General features: G+C 37.6%; 1 protein-coding gene across 4 annotated transcripts in view; it reads right to left on the minus strand.

Annotated features, from left to right (window-relative positions):
- The window catches only part of OFD1 (OFD1 centriole and centriolar satellite protein), a 51263-nt gene that overhangs the window by 3087 nt on the left and 24294 nt on the right, over nucleotides 1-23882 (minus strand). For all 4 annotated transcript variants that reach the window (XM_044430715.1, XM_044430726.1, XM_044430736.1 and 1 more), the window contains 15 exons: nucleotides 22225-22398; nucleotides 21778-21884; nucleotides 20042-20161; nucleotides 18581-18654; nucleotides 18397-18488; nucleotides 18065-18254; nucleotides 15797-15927; nucleotides 15042-15153; nucleotides 14017-14601; nucleotides 11719-11863; nucleotides 7273-7373; nucleotides 5121-5240; nucleotides 4069-4226; nucleotides 1978-2142; nucleotides 363-427 (listed from right to left, as the gene is read on the minus strand). In XM_044430715.1, coding sequence (XP_044286650.1) covers nucleotides 363-427; nucleotides 1978-2142; nucleotides 4069-4226; nucleotides 5121-5240; nucleotides 7273-7373; nucleotides 11719-11863; nucleotides 14017-14601; nucleotides 15042-15153; nucleotides 15797-15927; nucleotides 18065-18254; nucleotides 18397-18488; nucleotides 18581-18654; nucleotides 20042-20161; nucleotides 21778-21884; nucleotides 22225-22398 — 2339 coding nt within the window. The remainder of the gene's footprint in view (nucleotides 1-362; nucleotides 428-1977; nucleotides 2143-4068; nucleotides 4227-5120; nucleotides 5241-7272; nucleotides 7374-11718; nucleotides 11864-14016; nucleotides 14602-15041; nucleotides 15154-15796; nucleotides 15928-18064; nucleotides 18255-18396; nucleotides 18489-18580; nucleotides 18655-20041; nucleotides 20162-21777; nucleotides 21885-22224; nucleotides 22399-23882) is intronic.

Below are 23882 nucleotides of genomic sequence, written 5' to 3' on the forward strand. Positions count from 1 at the left end.
GCCACCTGTAACAGTGCTCTGAAAGGTTTCCCAATTCCCTGGAACTGCAGGGGAAATTAGCAAACACGAATTCAGTACATCACCCAGACCCTCACACTTCCTTCAGTGGAAAGATTGTATTTGAAACTTATAGCAATGTGTTTGATATATTTTTTTAAACTCTTGTTAAAGTTAAGACGATAGTTTAGATAAGTTCCTATCTGCTGACTCTACTAATAAAATTGCTATAAGTTTACCAGACAAGAGAAAGCAGATGTGATATCTACTACAACACACAAGAAGCCTAAAATTCAGAGTACTTAACAGATAAGTCAAAATCTGACACAGTGCAAACTACAAACCAGTACCCAAAAGATACATGCCTGTCTTCTTTTTCGCTGCCTGGGATTCTCTCAGAAGGAACTTCAACTTCTTCTTTATAGGAGTTCTAACAGAAAAAAAGAAACTTACTGGGTGCTTTAGCACCTCTTAAACTACTGAAACAGTATTTTAAATGCTGAATAAAGGATTTACTCCCAAGTGCTGTACAAGATCAGGTCCCTCCAAATCAATTGCCATATTAAAGGGGGAAGAGAAAAACAAACTCATTTATGATCACTAAATGGAATGGCTATTGCAAGAGAGAGTTCAAGGTGAGAGAAGGAACTGAAAAGTACTTCGCTTGGCTTTGTCAGCGCTCTCATGTGGCTATTTCAATACATCACCATTTGTCACACAATACCTTATTCCTGGAAAGGGTTTTGCTTTATTCCAAAAAAGGCAAACTGATATTCAAACAGCTTTGTAACTGAAATGGTTATATTACAAACAAAGTCTGGCATATTTCAATATGTGATGTTGATGCATTCCTTTGACTGGAACTTTCCAGACAAAGTTACGTGGTCTATATTGATCTGCAGGTAAAGGTGAAATGCGTCTTAAGCGCATTTATGTGGCAATGCTAAAAAGACAGAATTAATATTCATTTTTCCAGCATCCTCACCAATTCAAGTCATCTTTATTTGATTTGTGAGATGTAATCATTGAATGAAATGACCAAAAACACTCTAAGAATACTAATGTTAGAAAAACAAGCAGGGCACCCTGAATTGTCCCACACTGGCATGCCATTAAATACTGACATGTAATAGTGAGGAGAGCTAATCAGCAGAAACAAGTTACTGTACTTCCTAGTCATTGTGACTGCTTGTGGCACTCAGCCTTGAAAGTTACAATGCACCTGCAGAAGGTTTTGATGCTCAACCAGAAGATTCAACCACTTTTTAGTATGACATGTTCCATTTTTTGGTCTCATATCATACAGCAAGAAAGCGTACAAGCAACACGTGCATGACTAAGTGAGGAAGGTAGCATCAATCATTTGTATCAATCATTGAAGGCCAATCTCTAGTTTAGTTCAATAGGGTTAACTTTTGAGTTTAACACAGTTGTGTTGTGGTTTCCTTGTATCAAAAAAAATCTGCAAGTTTTACATCAATATAAAATATATTAAGTAATTATTGTTACTTATTATCAAAAGGAACTGGTTTATCTACTAATTGTAAACTGGCTGCTTAAGAGTACAATGTTACTCATGTTTATAAAGAAAATATGTTTGTTAACTTCCAGCTTTCCACGACAAGCATAGTAGGCTATGGAATGCTCTGTGTTGGAAGATTTTTTTTCTATCTAAACATGCACAGAATTGGACTTCAGATGGAACTTCAGCAAGAGGAAGCAAAACCAGGGTGTATATTCTGTCCTGAGCTTCCTGTACAATAAAAGGTAACACTGTGCAAAACTTCTTTGTCATTTAAACAAAGCAAAGGCATTATTCTATCCTTTAGCCAGTTGTGTTTGACAACCTCCTTGCATGCCTGCTTATCCAATGAGAAAAAGGAAACAAGACAGCTGCTGAGAAATTGTGACACAAAACCCTGCATCCTCATTCTAAGAACATTTCTTTCAAAGCACACTATCTACATTAATACAAGTTACCTTGTTTGCAAGCTCTTGCTCTCTATTCTGCTGTATTATTTTCATGTACTTTTCAAGTGGATTAGACATAGGACCTCCATCATGTTGTTCTGATTTTGACAGACTGGCTTCCAAGTTTGTTACTTCTTCATTTTGTTTTTTCTCAATCTCCAATGATTCTTGATGCTTAAGTAAAACAAAAAAAAATATTTACCAGAAACAAAGGAAATGAACATTTTAAACATGTAGAAGCATCCTATAGAGGAACCTTAAATTACTATCTACAAGAAACGGTTCTAAATTGGTGGTAGTATATTGTAAACACTTTTTGGCCAGGTCCATGCAATCAGACAAATAAGGCGCAGTGGGTGGGTTTGTGCAAAACCTTAAACACTTAGGGAATTTGAAACATGTGCTTAAAATTCTCAAAAAGTTCCCGAGCCTGACAGACCATTGGGTACTGGACGTCAGGGTGCCTCTTCCCCATCCCCATGAAGTCTTCCTTCATGTATCACCTAAAGGACATCACAGTGAAAGGAATAGGAATAGCAGCTGCCCAAAAGTGCCCCCTAGATACTTTCAGTGGCTGTCTTCCCATGCTTCTTCTGATGTCAGGAAAGTGGGACTGCTTGCGAGCAACCCTGTTCTCCAAGCATCAGCAGGAACATGAGGCAGCACTGCCAAACACGGGGAAGGATATTCCTCCTCACCTTCCCCATCTGCCACAGGATGATCCATACAACAAGTTCACCAGGCCAGCAGATATTACTTCCCCCAACCTTGCCTGTTTGGAGGATGCTGTGTTCAGCTGGGAACGAGCGATTCTGTTTGGCTTCCTCCTTTGTTGCTGTAGCCCTTACAACTGAGACACTATTGGAAATAAACCATCTGGTGCTGACCTTTGAAGGCTTGTGCCAGAAGGCTCATTTCCCCCTTGTGCAGCAGCTTCTAGTTGATGCCAAGTGGAGACCAGGATTGCTCATGAGCAATCCTGCCCTCCTGCTATTGGCTGGAGTGCAAGGGGGCAGAATGGTGACAGTTGCATAAAGTGCTGCTTGTGCACTTTGCCAGCTGTCATTAGGGAAGGCCCTTGCTCAGAGCAGCAATCCTTTTTGGGACTCTATAGTATTTTGACTTGACTGTGGCTTAGAATGCTGTCCAGGTTCAGCTGACAGTAAGCCACAATGGGTTTACTAAATACAGGAAAAAGCCATGGGTATGGGGTGCATTATAAGCCATCTTGGGCTGGCTTATAGACGCTCCCACAAAGAATTAAGGGATTTCATCTGACATGCAAAGCCACCCCCGCAGTGGCCTAGCATGTCATGTGAACGAATTCAATGTAGTTTATTTTCCCTGCATTAACATATGAACAGTATCTATGTGCACATTCTTTTACACACACACACACGTAAGTTAATTTATCTTTCAGCTGGGGCTCATGTAAACTAGACGTAAAGGGCATTTTAAAATAGTTTTCACTTTGGGCTTTGGAGGAAAAAATAGTCTTGATCCATCATCAAGAACTTCATAATTATCCAATCATTTTGAGTGGCAACAGAACAGGAAAAAATCTGTTCACTGCTTTTTTTTCTGGTTGCATTAGTTTTCCCATATCTTGTCAGTGTGGTAATAAACTTGCCTAGAGCAGGTGGCTAACTGTGTCTAATCTCATCTAGTCTCTCCTAAAGAAAACATTGCATGCTTTACCTTTAAATTTATGTGGATACAGGTACAATGTTTCACCTATTAAGTAAACCTTACAATCTATGACGTGTTCTGCGTATAATAATGCAATCTTCCAGTAACAACCTACAACTGTCGAACTAATGCATATATGCATCAAGTATAACAGTGCTAGCTCTGTTTCACACTATATAAAGCCAAACAATACTCTCAGAAGTATTTTAATAACTGGTTTGACCAGACATAAAATGTGTCTGGTCAAATTTATTTTTAGGGCATCAAAATGTGCACACTACAAGCAATAATCACTCTACTATACTGCCTCTGTCTCCATAAGCATTTCTGTGTAATCCCATGTTAATGATATGAATTTTTATAAAAGGTCTTGCTTCTGATATAGATATATATTAAAATTAAATGCATTACACATTGTTCATTCAATTTTTCCAGTTCTTCTTTCTCTCTTTCCCAAGCTTCTTGCCTTTCTCTCTGCCTTCTTTCTTCTCGTTCTCTTCTTTCTTCTTCCCATTTTTGGTCCTCTTCTTCAGGAAGTTTTTGTCCCTCTACAGTTATCTTTCCTCTACCTAAAACAAATGGGAAAATATTTCCAGTTGAGCAGAAATGTGTAATTATGCATTCTGCAGCACTGAAACAAATATTGTTAAAAATATCTTAGCTGCACATACCATGGTAAACCTAAACTATATGGTTGTGCTGTTAAAACAAATAGTAAGTATATTCTAGCAAGCATACTTTTATTAGCAGACAGAAAGACTAATATCAATACAGAAAAAGAGCATTTAATCTAAATTCTATACTTGAGTACTGGCATTTACTTCCCTCTACTTTTGTTGCCCGATCCTCAAAGTAAAATAGGATTACTTGCCCTTAGGTAGGGAGTGGGTAACAGGCCACACCCACTTGCCACTGACTATTTATTTGTCCAATAGTCTTAATACTTCCACATGCACAAAATATAACTGGTTCAACACAAAAGGAAAATGTATAATTTGGTCACTGTATTTTTTCATTTGCTGAATTCACATCAAACTGACACCCTTAACTCCTTTCGGGCCCGAAGTCATGAACTGAATTTACTTAATTTCATCTGCCAGGTGCCTAACAATTACTAGAAGCTCAGGACAACTATTTCAATATTGCCAATGAACATGATGGGAATTTTGGAGATGGATGTGATAAAATAAAACATCCCCATCATTAGCAAACATTGATGGGTTTTAAAGTAATAGCACATTTAGATTATACTTTAGCATTTTCAATTATTATAGACACACAACTAGCCCAAAGCAGTCATATTACAAGCCTGCAATCATGAACCATGTCTTGTATTTCCCTATTATGAACAATTGTGGGCTTAAGAAAGAGCATTTTGTCTATTTTAGGAAAGATGGGGCATAAACATCCACTTCTGCAAATGATCTAAAAACGATATGCACACATTTGTGACAAAAACTCACTTATGTCTTGCTGTGAAGTGCTTGCTGCTGATACAGCGGCTGAAATGTGGTTCTTGCTAACAATGTCCCCAGACGGATGCGACACATGGCTTCTGAGATGTTCTGGAATGTCCTCTTGATCTAGAGGAGATGTATAAACAATGTCCTCATTATTCTGCAATTATCAAAGCCGGACCAAAAAATGGACACAGTGTGGGAATAACTGGAGTTCAGAATGCCTGTGTGTAAACCATTAATTAAGTTCTCTTCTTGGCCAACCTAACCATTACCCTGAGAATGAATAAACTTCAAACAGTTGCATTGCTGCTTTAATCAGAATCATGGGATTGGCTGGCTTGAAAACTAACTTGTACAATACATTTGTTAAACAAAGCAGTCATACAGCTTCTGCTCAATGTGGGCTTCTGCAATTCAAAATCTGCAAAAGTTGGTGCAGAATATGAAGGGTCTACAAATGTATGATCAGTTTCCGTATGACAAAGAACATTCAGCTATCCTACAGCTTGCCTCTTCTCAAACTGCTTTAGCATGTTTTCTAGGACCTGCAAGTGTAATGTTATTTCCCAGCTGTTCCACCTTGTGTGTTCCCTTCCAACACCATACACATACTTTTCTGTTATAGTAGTAGTCAGAAAACAGCCACCTCTTCCCCTTATTAATATATAAAATTAATCTCCACTCTGGTAGTCATAAGTAGCTGGTACATATTTCATCACTGTAACGTGCAGCACATGCTGCACACACATCTACTGCATGGAAACTCATCATACATATATGCACACTCACAAGCACTCCATTCATTCTTTCATCTCTTGACATATAAAATTGAGTCAACAAAGAACTGGAGACACAGCAACTCCATTACCTTTATTGGTGAAATTTTAAACTAGCCTTCCACCAAATAAAAAGTACAACATAGGTTACAGTTTGTGTATGCAGCAATCTTATGCCATACTCCTTTCATATCCTTATATACATACTGTTCTAATTCTTTGGGCTTGTTTTGCATTTTTTGACTCAAAACTTTTTCTCACCTTTTCTAAGAAAAACTATTGCTGTTTTCATTTCCAGGCTTTGACAAACATCATCTATGCACCCATCTCAGCAGAGTACCAGCATTTCTCATAGCACTCCTCCACACTTAGTTATAGGACAGCTTCCAACAGGGCTCACTGAAGGTTGATTAATGTAATCTGCACATCGTCTGCACACTTTTACTTCTCTGAATACACTGTTCACATACCTCTGCTGGATTGTAGTGATGGGTAGATGATACTAACGAAAATATTTCTCTCTCGTATGCACACACACACATGCACACAGAGGCATACGGAGGAAGAGAAAGAGAGTTATTGCGCAGCCGAGTTCATTTTCCTAGATTTTGCATCCAATACAAGGGAGTGGAACTGGCTTAACATTATATATGATATTGCCTCTCATCTGTAAGCCAGGGCAATACATTTGTGCAGTTACCTGATGAAGCAGGCAACCAATATCCATTTTTCTCAGAGAGCAAGGCCTAAATGGAACAGATACAACGCTATGTTCTCACAGGGACCTGTGATAGTGATAGGGGTGGAGAAACTCCAGAGGGGCAGCTCCTGGACAGTAGCAGCAATTGAAGGTGACATTGGTGGAGGCTCTTTCATAGACAACAGCAGTGGCATTCAGCCTAACTCAGCTGCTGAAGGCTTTCTCTCAGCCTCCTTGTTGGAACTCAGCCTTAGCCTGGCATTCCCCCACTCTCTCTCTACTTTTCTATTTCTTGTTGCTCTTGCTCCTGCACCAAACCACAAGGCAGGAAAAGCAACAGGAGACTTTTGGGGAAGTTACAGGAAGTTTAGTGGTGTCTGCTTTTCTGGCTCTGGAGGTGGGGCCTCCTCAAAGCTAGCCGGCCTCCTGCATTAATTGGAGAGTAAGTTTTTGAGACTAGAGACAGTACAGACACAGCACATCACAAAAGTTCTGGGTAAAAGAGAAAAGGCTCAAAAAGCAAGTTATGTTATTTACCTTTAGCAAATTGAAATGCTATTGAAAACACAGAAATTAAGACAAATGCTCATGCAATTCTCTCTTCTAATAAAATCAGAAGTAGCTCTTACATATTGAAAATTCTGTACTGCTTATTCTAAAAGAAACACTGAAAACTTACATTTACTGTCAGAGTCGTGATTTTCAAGCTGTTCATGCAAAATCTTTTCAGGATTTGCAGCATCACTAACACTGTGATTCTCATCTTGATTTTGATGAAGACTAAAAGGACAGAGTGCAAGGGAAAACATTCAATTTAGAAAACCTCCTACAGTATAAACATAGGCAGATTGTCAGAGCAAACCATGACAAAGGATCCACTGAAATGAATGGCAGTTATATCCAGAAAACTTGATAGGTATAAAGGCTCCTGGTTCTTCTCGTTTAACAATGCTGACAACACTGACCTTCAAGTGAATATTTATGTATTTATTTTATTCAAAAACATGGTTATACTGTTCTCGCATCAAATTCAGGTTGTAGGCAACATACAACAAATTGCATAATGTAAATATGGACAGAAAAAGGAACTACAAAACCAAAGAATTTTATTTACATCTAGTGCACATTACTATGGGCTAAAGGCTGTAAGATACTGCAGAACTTCCTCACTTCCCATGCATGGAAGATGAGGTCCACCCGTGAAAAGCTTCCTTGTAGAGGTAGCAGAAAGCTCCATGGCTGGCACCACCGTCCTCCACAATAAAGTTGACAAGGGATGAAAAGAAGCATGTTAAAGCAAATCAGAAAAAGCTTTGGATCGCTAGGTCTCCAGTTCCTCTTACATGGCCCTGATGAGGGAAAACTACATGAATCCCCAAGCTAGTACAGTGGTGCCTCATAGTTCATATGACTCTAACTTTGAATGATCCAGAGTTCAAAGTTGAGATAAAATTGTCCCACAGTTCAAATGATGCTTCTAAGTTCAAAGTGCAAGCAAAGTGAAAAAATGCAGTTGCAGCATTTTTATTTTAAACATTCATCGTATTTTTGAATCACACTTCATATATAACCTTGAACTTAATTCATTTCATGAGGTCATATCTGCTGTTTAAGTTTACTGAAATGGGTCTAGAAATGGATTAATTCAACTTTCCATTATTTCTAATGAGGCAAATTGCTTCAGACTTTGAACAATTCAGGGTTCAAAAGGACTCCTGAAGCTTATTAAGTTTGAAGTACGAAGCGGCACTCTGACTGGAATGAAAGGTAAAACAATCAGTCATGGCCTTGAAAATGGAATGAAAAAGATATTCACAGCTATCTCCATATCAGTGCTATGTTAAAATGCCTTGGTCAAGAATGATATCTAAGGCCTTGTAAACTAGGTGTCATCTCCTTGGAATAGCTCTCCAAAGCCAGGGTGCACTCACTGATAAAGCTTTCTCCACTGTACTTATGCAGCACACACTCAATAAGGAAGGCACTTGGAGCAGACACTCAGCTTAAGAGTGAGGAGCATGATTTTGCAGAAAAACAGGGCACACAATGCTCTGTACCATTTTCTGCAGAGCCAGCAATTCTCCCAGGGAATAGAGTGCATAGGTAGGATTGCTGGAAGTTCAGCAGTACCACAAAGGTGGGGTTTGTACCACAGAGGCAGAAGACCTAGTGGGAACCACAAAACTATCCCACAAGCCAGGTGTTTCCCATTCCTGTCTAGCCTACTATCAAATTTTGGTTCTGCACCAGAACAGCTTTACCTACACAAAAGAAGAAAAGAAGCAAGGTGTCATAAATATATTGATAGCACTTCTTTGCATTCTGGCTCTCTTCTGAGAAAGGTTATGCCTCAGGGTGACAATGTTGTTTCCATGCTAATACCAGGCCTGAATCCAATCGGAAATTGATTTGGCTCATTCTTTTCATCCAGAAATGCCTGGAGTTGAACTGCTACCTCCTTCAAGTCATATGCCATAAAATTGTGAATTTATGATTGGGCAACAGTTATTGCAATTGTTAAAATCCAATGCTTATAAAACTGCATCCCTCAAGTTGGTTGAGTCTGCTCTTTTGCTCAAAGAATCATTAATCACCTCCTGAACCAGAATCTGAAACGCAACAAACAAAACAACTCTGTTTTTTCCATGCTTAACTTTACCTACTTGTTTCTGCTATTTGTTTCTGATAAACTGGACAAGATAAAAATACCCAATGAGCATATTCCCTATGAAGATAAGCTTAGAATTCTATTATCTTACCTTATGCTAGTAGCCTGAAAAATTCTCCTCAAGTTTAGGGTTCTTAAATGAACTTTGAGGCAATGTTAACACGCTGCTCAGCTCAGATATATCAAAATTATTTTGACCTATCACTAGCAAGCAGCTCCACTCAGGGAAAAGAGATTACAATAAAATATTTTACTCAATAAGATTCATGCCCTAGATATATCAAAAGCAGAGAATATAAATAAGGGAATTATTCTAGAACTATAGAAATACTAACAAGATATCAAGGAATATAAATAAATAAGGAATAACAGGATTGAGAATACAGTGGCTACTCAGAATACAATAAGCATTCATATAGCATACCATGTTTAGCTGTGAAAAAATTATAAATGCAAAGGGAAGATTCAGGATGTGGTCATTCCAAGCAGGGGTAACCTCTGCTAGCAGAAAACCATTTTAATAATATGTTCACTTTGCTTTGCCTTGCCTTCTGTTTTAAACTTTCTAAACTAGTGCTTTTAATAGTCGTCTAAATGTTTCAATGTAAAATCTATGAACATTTTTAGAAACTTACTGCATTGACTGTAAATGACTCAGTCCTCTGCATCAGAAAAACTGTATCTCCCTGAACCCAGATATAGAGAGGAAGTAAGAGTCTGTCACATATAAAAAGGCAGTCTGCTTAAGTTTAATTTTAAAAAATCTGGTTATTTCTAATTCATAAGCAGGGAAAAAGAGGTGTGGCAAATGGCATATGCCAATTTTGAAATTAATTTTAGAAATCCTAAAAATAGAACTGGAAATCAGGTTGGAATGGAACGTTGGACAGAACCAACCCATGGAACAACAGAAAGAAATGGGGCAAATACATTCATCTCTACATGTACCCTTGCTAGGAAATAGCCAGGATTTCTTGTAAATGTGTAACGGAGATCATTGAGAGAGGCTTTGGTCATAGAACTGGTAAAAGCTAAACATTATTCTACATTCCTATGCCCAAAATGTAGACAGTAGCCAAGATTTCAAAACTACTGCCTGCTACAGTCTTTGTATAAATAACCTATAAATACCCACCAATTATGTCAACTAAAAGAATGTAATAAGCTCTAGGCAACATTTTGCTCAATTTCTCTGAATGCAACATTATGTTAAATAATAGGTCTGGCTTCCTTGTTTCATTTCGGATTTTTCTGCACTGGGTTTTCAAGTAGTAGTTTTCCATTGCCTTTTTCTGCACATCACTAACCAGAGTTAGGCTGAATGTCACAGATGTTGTCTATGAAAGATCCTCCACCAGATCCTTGTCTATGAAAGATCCTTCAATTACTACTCCAGCCCACAAGCTGCCTTTCTGGAGTTTTTCCATCCCTATCACTATTACAGATATCTGTTCTCTTCTGTTGATGTGACTGTTACTCCTGAAGAGGGTAGATGCATCTTAGTCTGCAGCTTCAACCGTTCTGCCTTGGATGACTCTGCTATGCCTAGTGAGAGAGTCTAGCATGTTGGAGTCATTGCTTTTGGCTTCTCTGACACTCTCAAAACTCCTCATTGTGTTAAGATGCATGCTCAAGGGAGCGTCTTGGCTCAGTCATCAAATCAAATGGAGGAGCCAAGAAATTTGAAGACTGAGACTTGGAAGGGCAACCATGAAGAAACTAGACAAGTTCATCAAGTGTAAAGATGTTTCACTTTAGACCAAGGAAAAGAGCATCCATACTACTGTATCCCCTAACAATGTGTATTTGTGTGTAATCTGGAGATTGAACAAAGCTGACGGGAAGATGCCTTTGAGGAGAACTTTGCATATACCCTGGGCTGACAAAAAGATGAACAAGTGGGTCCTAGATTAAATCAATTTGAGAATCACTTACCCCTTCCAGACTAGTTCAGACTACCATCCCCCAAGGAATACAGCTCTCAGAATATATACCAACATATTCAGAATTCAGACAGAAGTTAAGCACCCCTTTTATTCACCTCTGCAAAGCAGATACTTGAGAGCCGGAAAGTTTTAAGGTTTGTTTGATGGACATAGCTAAAGTGGGGGAAATAGAGTTCCAGCTGATGGGAATGCACAAGACACTAAGAAGGAAAAGGCAAAAATGAGAGGGATCACACTGTTCTGGCTGCTTTCCCTTACAATAACTTGTCAGTCAGTGACATCATTATTGTCAGAAAGTTTTGCTTTCCCCCATGCTTATGAAGGTAATGTATACAGAAAAATCAATACACAAGGAAATTGACTCAGTATGACTACTAAAATACCTGTGGGCAAAGCATGTTTGGAAGAACCTTTGAATAAGAGTACCAAGAAATATATAGTAAGTATGGATCTTTACAAAGAGATTTTCACAAGCACATATTTAAAACAAAATACCATATAAAATAATTACCTTAATTTGTGTTCGCCTAGTGCTGAAGATGCAGCTGATGTATTAGAAGCAGATTCAGAAGGTGAACAGTTCCCTATTCTCAGAATAGGAGAGAGTGGATGATCAACATTTTGAAGGGGAGCAACACTAGGTGAATCAGTTGGATCTGCAGAACAGAAGACAACCACTTTTCTTACTCGATTCGGCCTCTTTAGCTATCATAAGTTATAAAATAGTAAATACCTTCCACACTACATGACAATATTCACCAAGTTTATTATGCAACGAGTCCTTAAAGCCTTTCCATTACAAACTTTCCATTACATTATTTATGTAAGCCATCCCGAGGCATTAAGCAATGGGACGGCATACAAAAACTCTAAATAAATAAAAAACAAACAAACTAGGGTATAATGTTCAAACATTAGCAATGTTAAAATGTTTAATTAAATCAGAATTCTTTAAGAATGGTTCCAGTACCTGCTAAAATAAACTATTCAGCAACAATGGGGTGATGTGTAACCTCTCGTAAGCCTTACACTGAGGAGAATCATTTGTCCCTACAGATAATAAAGTTGGTGGACCTTCTTTAAATATCTTAAATGAAATTGCAATGAAGTGTTCTGAAAATGTGTCCTTTGAACTAGGAAGGCGATCAGAAGAGGTTCCTAACACTGAATGCTGAATATACCAAAGTGAAAAGTAGAATAACTTCCTAAAAACAGGACATGGCCTAGGCTACAGACATAAAAATTTTCAAATATCATCAGGCAAGGCACAGAGTTGTCTCTGCTCCAGTGAATATGATGAAACCTCAAGGTCAACACCTACTGTGCAGATGGCTCTTTATGGGTGTCAGCTGTAGTAAAACCCTTTCAAAAAATGGTGTGATCTCAATAGTTTTGAAGGAGACAGTGATAAAATCACTTTTGGAAAAAAAAAACTTTAAATGCCATGGTTTTGGAAAACTTTTGCCCAATTTTTTATTTGCAATTTCTAAGCAAATCAAAGAGCTGTCAGCTCAGGAAATCTTAGAAAACACTGGTTATTATTCCAATTCAGCTTTTGACCCGGGTTGAGAAGACAGCTTTGTTTGCCTGGATGAACTGCACTGGGAAACAGAGGAGAAAGTTTGACTCTTTCAGTGTTCTTCAAGTAGTTTTTTACATTAACAATGCTGTTACTCTGGATCTTCTCAGCAATTTGGGCATTGATTGGGCAGTGGTTTCAATTCTACTTGAAGGGTAGGAAGCAAAAGTAGTGCTCAAGAATTTCTGTTCCACCCATGGCCATCGTGGTGTTCAAGATTACATCTGATCCCTTATATTTTTTAACATATACATGACAATGCTGGATTAAATCATTCTGAAATTTCGATTCAGTACACAGATGACATGCTTCTGATATCAAGAAGTGATGGAAACGTGGGGAGCAGTTATAGCATGGTTGAGAACAAAACAAACTTAATCCAGACAAAACAGAAGTGTGGATCAGGAAATATGCTCATCTGGATGCTCTCTTAGGTGGGTTTGGACTTGCACTAAATGGCTTCATTTCTGGACTCAACACTTTCTAGGGAGCTGCAGGTCCCACCAGTAGCCGAGAGGGCAGTTTAATAGCTTTGGCTGATTTGCCAACTCTTGCCTTACCAAAAGAAGCCAGATCTTACCTTAGTGACAGATGCAACGGTTAGAGCCTGACTAGTTTATTGTAATGAGTATGTGCTGGGGAAGTTTCAATTGGTTCAGAGTGCGACAAGAATGCCTGTAGGAGTTAGGCAATCTGGTATTACTCAACACGCACATCAGGAAACCTACTGATGTCTTATCTGAAGTAAAAAAGAGTAGTCCAAGGGGCTTGTGTTGTCCAAAGCCTGCCAATATTTCCTATGTATATTCAAACACAGTGATTGTATTATATTTCAAACATTTTATGTTGCTTTATTGTAAACTGCCTTGAAAGAATATTATAACTAGAAATTGTTTTTTCACAAGTACTGTACTATACCTGCTTGACTTCAAATTTATTTCAAAATGTATTCAACAGGAAGAAGTAAGAATTTTATCAGAGTGAATTGTGTACAAAATGGTTAGAGGGAGCTTGGCAACAATAAAGGCTAGCAGTTTCATACATGGAATGCTGCACTGAAGGTTAGAAATGACATTTCCATTCCAGCAGTGCAGAAAATGGAAATGGACTAAGAAGGGGAATACCAGATTGTCTTGGCTCCAAACCCTAGTATCAGGAACTTCTGCTTTTCATACAAAGCAAACAAACCCAAAAATACCTACCATAGTTAAGGAATAGCCAATCACTTACCTTCAGAAAAGAGCTTGTTACGAATATTTCTCTTCCTCTTGGAGACAGGCGTTGAAGACAAACGTCTGAATGAAGAGGGGGTTTTTGGGGGAGGAGTCAAATAATCTTTCAAGTGATCCCCATTTCCTGGTGTCCAGTTATAGCTTTTAGTTTTTTGACAGAGAAGGGGTAATGCCGGGGAGCACAGATCATACTGTCTTGGGCGAGATGCCACAGTCAAGTCACTTGGCAAGGCTGAAGAGAATGCAGTCTTTGCTGGGCCAGCTGTACTATGAGTGACTCGATACTGGTAATTCTTATAGGCCTCTTCTAAATATGCAGCTTCTTTCTCCAATTCTTTTATTCTAATTTTCGTATTAGCTACAAATTCTAAATCAGAATCTGGTGAAGTGCTGGATCTCAGTACATGATGGTGATGATTGGGACTTGCAGCATTTTCAATTCCAATATTAGCCACAGGATACTTTTTCAAGAAAGCACCATCAATATAAACATCATGAGGTGCAGTCTTGTCACCAATCAAGTCAATGACAGAACGATCAACCAACGAGGGCTTAGGATTCCGATATACTTCATTCTCTAGTGCTAGACAGATTAGAATTTACAAAGAGATTTTTAAAAATTAAGTTATGACTGTCAGGTTTAATTTGCTTATATAATTAGCATGAAAATTAGGCAGTACGGTTGTAAAGATGCTTCTACACACAAATTCAAACATTTTTTCAAATAGCTAAGTATTCAAACTTATTTCAAGCCATTGCAATTAAACAAGATCAACAGAAAATTTTATTGACACCACAACAGCATTAAAAGCATACTACTAGTCCTAATGATTTTTCTAAGTTTTAATTTAACAGGTCTTGTTCTTTATACTAAAGTTATTTATATTTAGAAAACAAAATTACTTAAGTATATAAAAGTTCACATTTTTTATTTCATTCCTATTCAGTTTTGAAGAGATACCACAGGAAATAATCTACTTGTTTTCCCTAAGAAAAGAAGAGGGAATGGAGAAATCTTTGAACCTGTCTGTGTTTGTTTCAGTTGTAATTTCAGGTCTTCCATTTGTGCATTCAACTTTCTGATCACATTTTCACAATTTGACAGTTGGGACTTCAGTTCTACACAACGATCAACCTAAAAAGATTTCAAAGAAAATATGACTTACAATTTCAAAGATGTTAGTAATTTATATAGTAAGTACTCAATATGTATTTTCTGGAGGGGCAGCCACATTATTTTGTGTCACCCTAAATACTATTTGATATACATTATTTTCAGCAATCTTTATAAAAATAAGTTTAGGGAAAATAAATACACAGTATGTGCTGCCCATGCACAAGTACCTGACTACAGCTGCCCAGGCATTAAGCAGCATTATTTATATTTAAAGTGACATTGTGCCACCTGAAGAGGTGAAGAATGTAAGGTGTAGACTCAATAAAATGCATAGATCATAAATTAACTAACTAAAGTTCCATTTATTTCAGTGGTTCTATTTTAGGCAGAATTAACATTAGACCGCATATATGCAGACTCCCCACCCTGCCCTGTTTAGAGAAACTCAGCTGCCTACACCCTTAAGCATGTTGTATGCAGAGGTTTTCTAAATTACCTTTAACAATTACTTTTAAGAATTCAGACTGAGGAAATTATTGAAATCAGATACATGCGAAAATGTGTTTCATTAGTTCTCATGCTGGAAAATTATTCTGAGTAAAAGCTTCATTGCCAAAGTTCTACACGCAGATTAGTGTAAATTCACAAAATGGTAGTTTACCTCATTTTGTAACTGCTTTTCTAAGATCTGCTTATGAGTTTCAGACTCTTCATGTTCAAGCTTTCTAGCAAGCTCTATTCTTTTCAACTCAGCTTGAAGAACCACATATTCAGATGATGGTTGACTTAGTTCTGTAAATATAAACACTGTAAATTCTTCAGTCAAAACCCTGGCCTTTGATAAACATATATTCTTTTACAGCTGCACTCTGTGATGCTAGAATTCAAATGGTATGCATGGCTTTTTAAAAGCCTCTATTGGGGACAGGCACCAACCCTTGTTGTTGGAATTATGCAGGAATTAAACAAAATATGGATTGACTACTGAAGATGATACAAAATCTGGTTGCTATCTCCTGTATCTTGTACTTCTGAGGTAGCTGTTGCAGGTTCCACTGTATTAGTGCCTGAAAGGCAGTGAAAAGGCTTGGTATATTATTTATATTATTTTTTTCCTTTCAAGGAACTCAGGGGGTTTACATAATTCTCTTCCTCCTTTCAACAACAAAAATCCTGTGAGGTACGTAGGGCTAAGAGTCTGTGACTGATCCAAAGTCAGCCAGTTGTTTTTCTGCAAGTAGTTAGTTTCTAGTTATCCACATCATGTTCTTGCGTTTTTCATAAAATGTTGTAGATCTAAGAGATCTACAGCAGTCTGTCTTCTGCCAAAATTAGGATGTGTTGAACCTCGCCAGAATCCAGTCCATGCCTGTTCATCAGACTTCTTCTAGTGCTTGTCTCACACTGAGAGAAAGAGCCAAGCACAGAGGAAGTCTGCAAGTGTTTGCAGACACCACTGAGAAACCTGCTTCCACTGAAATGATCGCATGCAACATATGCAAGCATTACATGAGCATGCACAGTCTCCTCCAAACTCACCTCTGTACAATGCACAGGTGGACTGTAATTGAAAGAAGCTTGCTGGGCTTATGCAGAAGGCCTCTCGTTGCCCTGAACAGAGTTTTCATGCACAAACCTGTGAGCTGCCACATCAAGTTTTACACACAGGTAAAGTCACGTGTGTAGAAGGACTCCATTTGCGCAACAGGCATGTTGAAAATCATTCTATGCAATGGGGCTCAAGTCCTGCTAAGTGTTCTGCAAACAGTGCAGCACACTTGCCAGGATCTCAGACTTACACCTACCCTCTGGACAAGAATTTGGGAAGCTGAAACCAGAGAATCAGAAAGATTTCTCATGCCAAATGGATTCCTTGCACATCCCTAGTCAAAATACAGGACTGCAAAACAAAGCTGATCCGCCAGTAGTTCCTGCCAGTAATGTGTGGTCCAAAAGGGTTTATTCCCCAAACAGCAAAGTAAGCTACCAAAATGTATAAAGATTCATGTCCTGACAAAGTATGGCAACAATTCATGGCAAATGGCTTTTAAACTGAATTCTCCCTTCATTAGGAGAACAGAAAATGGCTCTCTGTAGCACCCACAGAACAGTAAAAGGAACACTTTTAAAATGACTGCAAGCTACCATTACCCCTTTTGGTCCTGCTAGTACTATACAATGTTAATGGCTAACCAATAATTTTTTAAAAATTGTTTCCGCCACTCCTGCTGTGGCTGTGGATCTCCTACAGTTGCTCAGCTCTATTCTATTTGAACTGATGTATATCTATGACATTAGAAGTGTCTATAATTTGAGACACTTCTTTACATATAGAACTCTAGCTCCAAACCTGTAAGAATAATGTAATCACTGCATTGGAGAATCCTTGCCCCAGTGGTCGTGGCTTTATAACAGCTGAAATCTTATTTTCTTAATTCATCTATTGAACAAGTATGTTTTCCCCTTCATAACATCCAAGAGAAGGAAATATGAAATGATTATTAAAATGCAGTATAAGCATTTTTTTCTTTGTGGGATTACATGTAGTAAAATGGTTACATGTTCACTCTTTCCCAAACATTTTTAAAGCTGTGATGTCATTATCACTATCCAATAGGTACCAATGACATTTTCACAATATTGTACACATCTTTCTCATAATAAATTTAGTTGTACTTCAAGGAGGTAGTTTTAGATTTAATGAGTATTTCCTGAAGTGCTATTAAACGCATGACATTCACTAAGATAAAATGCAAAAGGAAAGTAAATAAGTATATTATATATCTATTCTCTAGTGTGTATAATATGCAAAGAGAACATTTTTAGAGATGTGGTAGCACTTCTATCAAGTGTTCTCTCATCTCTAAAACATGATCTTTGCAAATCCTTACTAATAAAATTTCTAAAAGATCTTTAGATTCAAACTAACTGTCTCTGAGTTGCAGGTTTTCCCTGTGTGCTTCCTCCAACTGTTCTTTCAGTAGCTTATTCTGAACTTGTAATTCCATTTTCTCCTCTTTTAGCATGGAGTAGTCCGACACATCTTTCAGTTTTTCCAGCAACAACTGATTCTCCTTGCTTAACATCACCACTTGGGCCTTGATTGAATCTATTTCCAACTGGAAATAAACAGCATTTTAAAAACAATGTTATTAGAACTTTGAGATAATATATTCATACTCAAACAGTGATAACGTATTCTTCTAAATTGTGAAGGCATGAAATACATCACTAAAATATATACATTTTAATTTCAATTACCTCAAGTTCTTTTTTACGTGAGATAGCTTGTTCAAATTCTTGCTTTTTTGAATTAAGAGAAACGGTCTCTTCACGCAAAAGCATAGCTTTCTCTGATCAGACACAGAACGTATTACGTTAGAAATATTTTGAACAAATGTACATTTGTCATTTAAAAAAGCAGTGAAAAAAAAACATAGGTTACCTTTATGTTTTTTCTCATCTTCTGTAATTTTCTTGGTTCTGGCTAAGTATTCTTCCTTTAGTTCAAGCTGATACCTAGAAATATAAATTACGAAGTGCCATCAACTGATGTAGAGGGCTTTTACAAGAGCCCGCTGATTTCAAATAGGCTTGTTCACAGGTAAGTGGATGGAAGATTGAAGCCTCTATTTCTTAACTATCTTATTTAACTGCTCAGTCAGTACATGCTAATAGAAGCAAATAAATCTATCAATGTCTCAATTTTAAAGGCAGAAGACAATGTTTCTCTTAAGCATCAAATTACAACATATAAATACAAGCTTATACTTGAGAAAAATATTTTTTAAAAATTTGCTGTAGCGTATCAGAATCAAAAATCCTTTTATGAAATGAATGAGATTATTGCATGTATATTGTGGTGTGCTTAGATTTGACAGATATATAGACAATTGCTTAAACTGAACAGTGTCAGTATCAATACCCTGCAGCTCTTATTGTGACAGGGCAAACTATAGTAGTTGATTCATCAATGACAAACTGCTTTAACTTCAGATATTGACCAGAGGGAAAATGTATTTTTTAGGCTACAATTCAGAATTGCATTAACCTGGAAGAACCTTTGCATTCATTCTGGTGCCAGGTAAAGTTCAAGCTATGCCTTTTAAATAACTCAGACTGGTTATGCATGTGAGAACCCATCATGCAAGAAATGTCACATGTATACCCAGACTACTCAGCACAGGTGGCTTGTTTGTGGACAAGAAGCCAGCCTCACGGTCCATGGCTTGTTTTAGGATTGTTCATGCCATGGTGGCTTTTTGTGCCATCTACACCCAGGCACAGATAAGCAGCAAGGAGCAGTAAAAACAAACAAAATCTTGCAAACTTTGCCCAGGGTCACTGCAAGTGACAGATGATCACTGTGTGACTTTTTTCTCTAACTACAATTTTTTATTCCATTTCCTGCTCTGGAAAAAGAAAAACAAATGGACTTGTCAGTGGGAAGAAGAACATTTTAACCAGCCAGAGAACTCTATGTAATGGGATGGTACACAAATGGCATATATGCCCATTGAACGCAACAAAATTTACTTCTACGCAAGCATGCTCAGTGTTCTGCTGGACAGCACTGTCCCTTCAATTACACCACTGACAGGTTTTAAATCCTGAATCCTTAAGAAACAGTGCCCACTTTCCAGCAGGTCATTAGCAAAGAATGGACAAGAAACTTCAATTGGCTTGGTTGCTGGATTATTCTTCTCTTGCTCACAACTTCCCAAGAGCTTCAAGGGACCTAACTGTAAGCTACTTGTGCCCAGTCACAGAGAAATATGCCATCTTATAGCATATAAAAACTGTCTACAAAATTGTCACTTCCTCTTGATGATTTTGTCTTTCCAATGGGACTGCTTTATCTATGTGCTTGTCTATTTGCCATCTTTTAGACTGGCAAATAAATTACTTTAGAAGTTCATTCTTTAGCTTCTGGTCATATGTCTCCTCAATATTCTTCACAGCTAATTCACGACAATGAAGCACATCTTCAACAGTTTTATTTTTTGATTCTTGAAGCTTTTGAGCTCTGGAGAAACATAAGCAAAGACACAGTCATAAGACAAACCTGGATAATAGAGAAAAAGATAAACTGAAAAAGATAAAATGTGTCTTTTTCCCTTTCCAAGCATCTGCACTTAGGCTTCTAATCTGAAAAGGAAAATGTATAGAAGGGCAGGAAAGAAGCAAACTCAAGCGCTGGCTCTTCATTACAAGATTCTGGTAGTAAACAGAAAAATAAGCTCTTGCAGCTAGTCTTTTTCTGGCCAATGTATGGCAGCAAGTTGGTCTCTCCACTAGTATGATATTCTGCAGCTTCAGGGTATGCAGCTTCCCAAGGGCACTTTGGTTCTGTGGTTGATGGATAAGGCCAGAGTCTGTCCTCAGAGCAAATATTCAAAGAGGGAGGGGAAAGGGCAGTGGGGGTAAGGACATTCTGTAACAATCAATAGTAGGTTAGCTCTTTGTCCTACTAAGGCATTATTTCCTAGTCGTAAAATTAACTTGTATGACTTGTTATAAAATTCTGCAAGCCTCATAAGCCTTGTGTTTTGCAACATACTACTGGGCAAAAACTATGGATTCAGGATAATCAAGCAGTCCTTGATTAAGAATCCTTTACTTCAGATGGCAAATGATGAAGGCAAAAACATTAAAACACACTATAAAGGTTATTCCTCTATTTCAGTAGCTCACCTGCTCCCTCTTCTGGTTAATCAATAGGTTCTTCTTTTATTATTATATTACAACAAAAAAGGGGAAAAAATCAACTAACAAATGGAAAATATTAATTCTGGGTTATTGGAAGACCTCCCCATAACATTTTTAATATTATAAAATGAAAACCCTACATTCTCTCATATACACAATAGAACAAATATCAAAATGATATTAACATGTATCGCTGTCAACATTGTAGATACAGGAGACATTACTAAGTGATTGAAACTGTAATAACTTCAAAGACAAAGACTGTTACATAAATCCCTCTAAAGTACAAGCCTTTTAATGAAACACCAAAACCTGCCTAAACAGGAATGAACTGCTGCCAGGAGTCAGATAAGGTAGCTTCTATCAATGCAATGCAGCATTTAAAGAGGAGCAAGCCACCTTGAATACCATTTTCTTGGTAAAGATGTGGGATAAAGTGTGTGCAGTGGGAGTTGAAACTTTCAAGGTAAAGAAACTGTCACTTTCTACACACTTCTAGCTCATGCATGACAGGACAGAAGGTGAAAATTTTCTATCCCCTTCTTCCCACTTTAAAAACACATTCCCTGCCATTGACATTAAATGAGGATGGAGATGGAATCAGCAAGCCAGCTCCAGAGCTGGTGTACATTTTCATCCTTTCTTAGAGTGTACAGGACTGAGGTAGCTTTGGATCCAGCACATCCTTCATTTACAGCCATGCCATCAGCAGAACATCAAGGGCAGTTTGGCAATAGTAGCAGAGTTTTCTGTCATGGAAATAGAAGCTTCTACTAGCAGATCTGCCATTCTGCCCACAAAAAGAAACAGCTGCAGCATTCAGCAGCTGCTGAAATAAAAGTGTACATAATTTCATACAGACTGCTTTTAGAAGACCAAGAAAGGGAGTGTTTTCCAAGCCAATAGTTCTATGAATAATGTTTAGCAACTTACACTTCAAAAGCTTCTGTTCTCTGCTTCAATTCTACTTCTCGGGCCCTTATTGTTTCAATATCTTTCAACAGATTTTGTCTTTGCAGATAAATTTCTTTTGCATCAATCTATTAGAAAACCAATTTACATTACATCAAGAATCAGCAGAACAGCAAATTCCAAATGAATTCCAGGCTATGTTTCAAAATACTTTGTTTTACATAATTATATACCACTCCATATCTAGCAGAATTTCTGAGTGAACAATGAAAATAAAAAAGTAAACTACATAATAAAAATATTTAAAGTCACTTTATGCCAATAAAACTATGTCTGATTGAGAAGGCTTGTTTCAATAAAAGGCTTGTTTCAATTAAATTGTGTGAAAAACAAAACATCACTGCTTTGATGACATTACCGACATCACTGTCATTAGCATTCTATTTAGCTCCAAGTTTTACAAATTACCTCTTGCTGTTTCCGAAGTCTCTCAATGGCATTTCTTTCTCGAGAGTTCAGTGCTTCCGACTTAGCTTGATAAGCTTTTTCAAACTCTCTACGAAGCTCTGAAATTTCTTTCTGGGACTGGGTTCTTTCATCCATTTTAATTTTGGCTATTTCAATCTCTCTGAAGTGTTGCAACTATCATATTAAAACAAAGTTGTATTTCAAAGTTGTTGAGTTAAAATATTAGATCATATTCAACTGTTAGACGATTTCAAATTCCCCAAAGTAGCAGTGTGGAACTTTACAACAAATCTATTCTGACCACAGGCCTAAGATTTTTCTTTTTTTATCCTGGTTCAACTTCTACTATCCTTCGTCTTCACAATGTATTAGATAATGCTGATCAGCAATTCAGTCACCAATTCAGAATTCTGCCTTTCCCTTCCCCCTTGTGCATTTGTGTCCTCCCAACTTTAAAAAACAGTTGAAAAATCACTAGAGGGAGGCACATTTGAAATATGAGCATGCGGACAGCTGGAATTTACTGCAAATATGCAGTAAACATGACAAAAAGATTGTATGTTTGAAGAAAAATGTACCAAACTCACTTCCACAGTAGTCCTGCCATCCCAAATATAAACATTTGTGCCCAAGCATGCCTGCTGCTATTCCTTCTTTTTAGCCAACAACTGTGTCTAGTCTTTGTCAACATTCTAGATGCAGGGAGAGAAGTGGAGACAATGGCAATGGTGGAGAGGTTCATAAGCTAAATACAACAGGGAAACTCTTGCACTGAAAATACTAACCAGTGTATATATCTTTCCACAGTGTTGGAAACTCAAACTGCACATTCTGTATATTGCTCATGAGCAGATCTCCTAGTGTATTTTCCTGTTCCCAGAACATATTTCAAAGGCGATTCAGTGTGCAAAAAGAAAAGGGTTGTTCATCTTTATGGTCATGATCCAAATATTAACTATTTGCCTTCTGCAGCTTTTGGGGACAAAAGCAGGATATCTAGAGAGCTGATAAAAAATCTCCTGGGCAATTGGTTCTTACGCCAGCAAGCAACTTGCACCAGGGTTTAATTATTACTTCTGTGTAGAACATATCCATACAAATTCTACAGCAAATCAATCTGTCATGGATTGATTTAGCATCAAAGACCTGTGCTGTGTACCAGCTATCATTATGAGTACAAAACCCCCAACTTAGGGTTGTTGTGCCAAGCAAACCTGGTCAGTGGGAGTAATCTGGGGCTAAACAATTCTCACATAATGCTGTAACAGAACATGGCTGTAACAGAACAGAACATTATTTAATTCTCAAATAATCCCTACTGGTTATTCTGCACAACACAACACCACTCATTCAGAGGCTGTACATGCACAGTGGTGCTGGTATGCGCTACAGCTTCTCATAGGCAAATTAATCCACACTGTGTTGTTGTGCCATGCAAACCATATACCTGTCTAAATACTATCTGTTTATATGTTCCTGAATTTAAAATCACCGAAAGCAATACTAAATGACATTTTTCTATAGTGATTTTCCCCCCAGTCCTAATAGAATTACTACTATTGTCCATAATGCAAATAGTAACATCTGGTTTAATCTGTCTATCCTCTTTTCTGTGTTTTGTGATAATGTAAATTATGGGATAATGTAAATTACTACCC

The sequence above is a fragment of the Varanus komodoensis genome, unplaced genomic scaffold, assembly GCF_004798865.1.
Source record: "Varanus komodoensis strain SLA01 unplaced genomic scaffold, ASM479886v1 scaffold1, whole genome shotgun sequence".
Classification (NCBI taxonomy): Eukaryota; Metazoa; Chordata; class Lepidosauria; order Squamata; family Varanidae; genus Varanus; species Varanus komodoensis.